At 45.3% G+C, this 1928-nt stretch overlaps 1 protein-coding gene across 1 annotated transcript; it reads left to right on the top strand.

The window, feature by feature from the left end:
* The first annotated feature begins 889 nt into the window (after positions 1-889).
* On the top strand, positions 890-1439 carry LOC121861733 (keratin-associated protein 5-1-like). Its single transcript, XM_042359643.1, has 2 exons — positions 890-1068; positions 1235-1439. Exons 1-2 carry the CDS (start codon positions 890-892, stop codon positions 1437-1439), a joined length of 384 nt encoding a protein of 127 aa, XP_042215577.1.
* Positions 1440-1928: the final 489 nt, after the last annotated feature.

Here is a 1928-nt window from a genome sequence, read left to right as displayed (position 1 = left end):
TATATGTCTGGACCATCTGGGAGTCAATATGGCTGGACACCCGTGATAGAGAGTGTAGTAAAGGCTACAGCGAGTGTGAAAGAAAGAAGAGAAAGAAGAAAGAAAGAAAGAAAGAAAGAAAGAAAGAAGAAAGAGAAAGAAAAAGAAGAAGAAAGAAGAAAGAAAGAAGAGAAGAAGAAGAAGAAGAAGAAGAAGAAGAGAAGAAGAAGAAGAAGAAGAAGAAGAGAAAGAAGAGAAGAAGAAGAAAGAGAAAGAAAGAAAGAAAGAAAGAAAGAGAAAGAAAGAAAGAAAGAAAGAAAAGAAGAAAGAAAGAAGAAGAAGAAGAAGAAAGAAGAAAGAAGAAAGAAAGAAGAGAAAGAAGAAGAGAAGAAGAAGAAAGAAGAAGAAAGAAGAAGAAGAGAGAAGAAGAAGAAGAAGAAGAAAGAGAAGAAGAGAAGAAGAGAAAGAAGAAGAAGAAGAAAGAAGAAGAAGAAGAAGAAGAAGGAAAGAAGAAGAAGAAGAAGAAGAAGAAGAGAAGAAGGAGAGAAGAAGGAAAGAAAGAAGAAGAGAAAGAAAGAAGAAAAGAAAGAAAGAAAAGAAAAGAAAGAAAGAAAGAAAGAAGAGAAGAAGAAGAAAGAAAGAAGAAAGAAAGAAGAAGAAGAAAGAAGAAAGAAAGAAAGAAAGAAAGAAAGAAAGAAAGAAGAAAGAAGAAAGGTTGGATTGGGTTGTTTGAGGTTAGGTTAAAATGTGATGGATGCATGACGACATGTTGGAGGGGGAGACACGGGTACAGCTATCTTTCCTCATTACTGCCACCTGTTAGGTTATAATGTAATTGCCGTCATTATGTAAAGTATTTAAGACTGTATATTAGATTAGCAGGTGTGGCTCCAGCAGGTGTGGCACTAGCATGTGTACTGATGGGTCTGCCATCAGGTGTGGTTCAGTAGGTGTGTCTCCAGTAAGTTGCTCCGGTAGGTGTGGCTCCAGTAGATGTGGCTCCAGCAGGTGTGGCTCCATCAGGCGTGACAAGAGGTGTGGCTCAGTAGGTGTGACTCCAGCAGGTTTGGCTCCAGTAGGTGTGTCTCAGTAAGTTTGGCTCCGGTAGGTGTGTCTCCAGTAAGTTTGGCCCGGTAGGTGTGGCTCCAGAAGTGTGGCTCCAGCAGGTGTGGCTCCATCAGGCGTGGCATCAGTAGGTGTGGCTCCAGTAGGTGTGACTCCAGCAGGTGTGGCTCAGTAGGTGTGGTATCAACAGGTGTGGCTCAGCAGGTGTGGCTCAGTGGGGTGTGGCATCAGCAGGTGTGACTCCAGCAGGTGTAGCTCCAGCAGGTGTGGCTCCAGCAGGTGTAGCCAGTAGGTGTGGCTCCAGCTGGTATAGCTCCAGCAGGTGTGGCTCCAGCAGGTGTGGCATCAGTAGGTGTGACTCAGTAGGTGTGGCTCCAGCAGGTGTAGCTCAGTAGGTGTGGCTCCAGCAGGTGGAGCATCAGCAGGTATAGCTCAGTAGGTGTGGAGGAGACAACAGGCTAAATAATTGAATGACGCAGACACCTCCACCTAAGTCCCCGGCCTTTATCGCTGCCATTGTGTCCATTATTTTATATCATTTAACGCCACACTCATTATGGGTGATGGTGCACGTCGATAGGACAGGAGGAGGAGGAAAGTAGAAGGAGGAGGAGGAGGAGGAGGTAGAGAAGGAGGAGGTAGAGGAGGAAGGAGAAGTAGGGGAGGAGGAGGGAAAGTAGAGGAGGAGGAAGAAGAGGTGGATGTGAGGAGAAGGAGGAAGATAGAGAAAGAAAGATTTAGAGAAGGAGGAGGGAAAGTAGAGGAGGAAGAGGAAGAGGTGGATGTGAGAGAAGAAGGAAGAGGTAGAGAAAGGGAAAAGAGTGAGAAGGAGGAGGAAAGTGGGGAGGAAGAGGAAGAGGTGGATGTGAGGAGGTAGAGAAGGA

Source organism: Homarus americanus, unplaced genomic scaffold, assembly GCF_018991925.1.
Source record: "Homarus americanus isolate GMGI-L3 unplaced genomic scaffold, GMGI_Hamer_2.0 scaffold39402, whole genome shotgun sequence".
Taxonomy (NCBI): Eukaryota; Metazoa; Arthropoda; class Malacostraca; order Decapoda; family Nephropidae; genus Homarus; species Homarus americanus.
The sequence above is the reverse complement of the archived record's forward strand: the minus strand, read 5'-3'. Positions and strand labels throughout refer to the sequence as shown.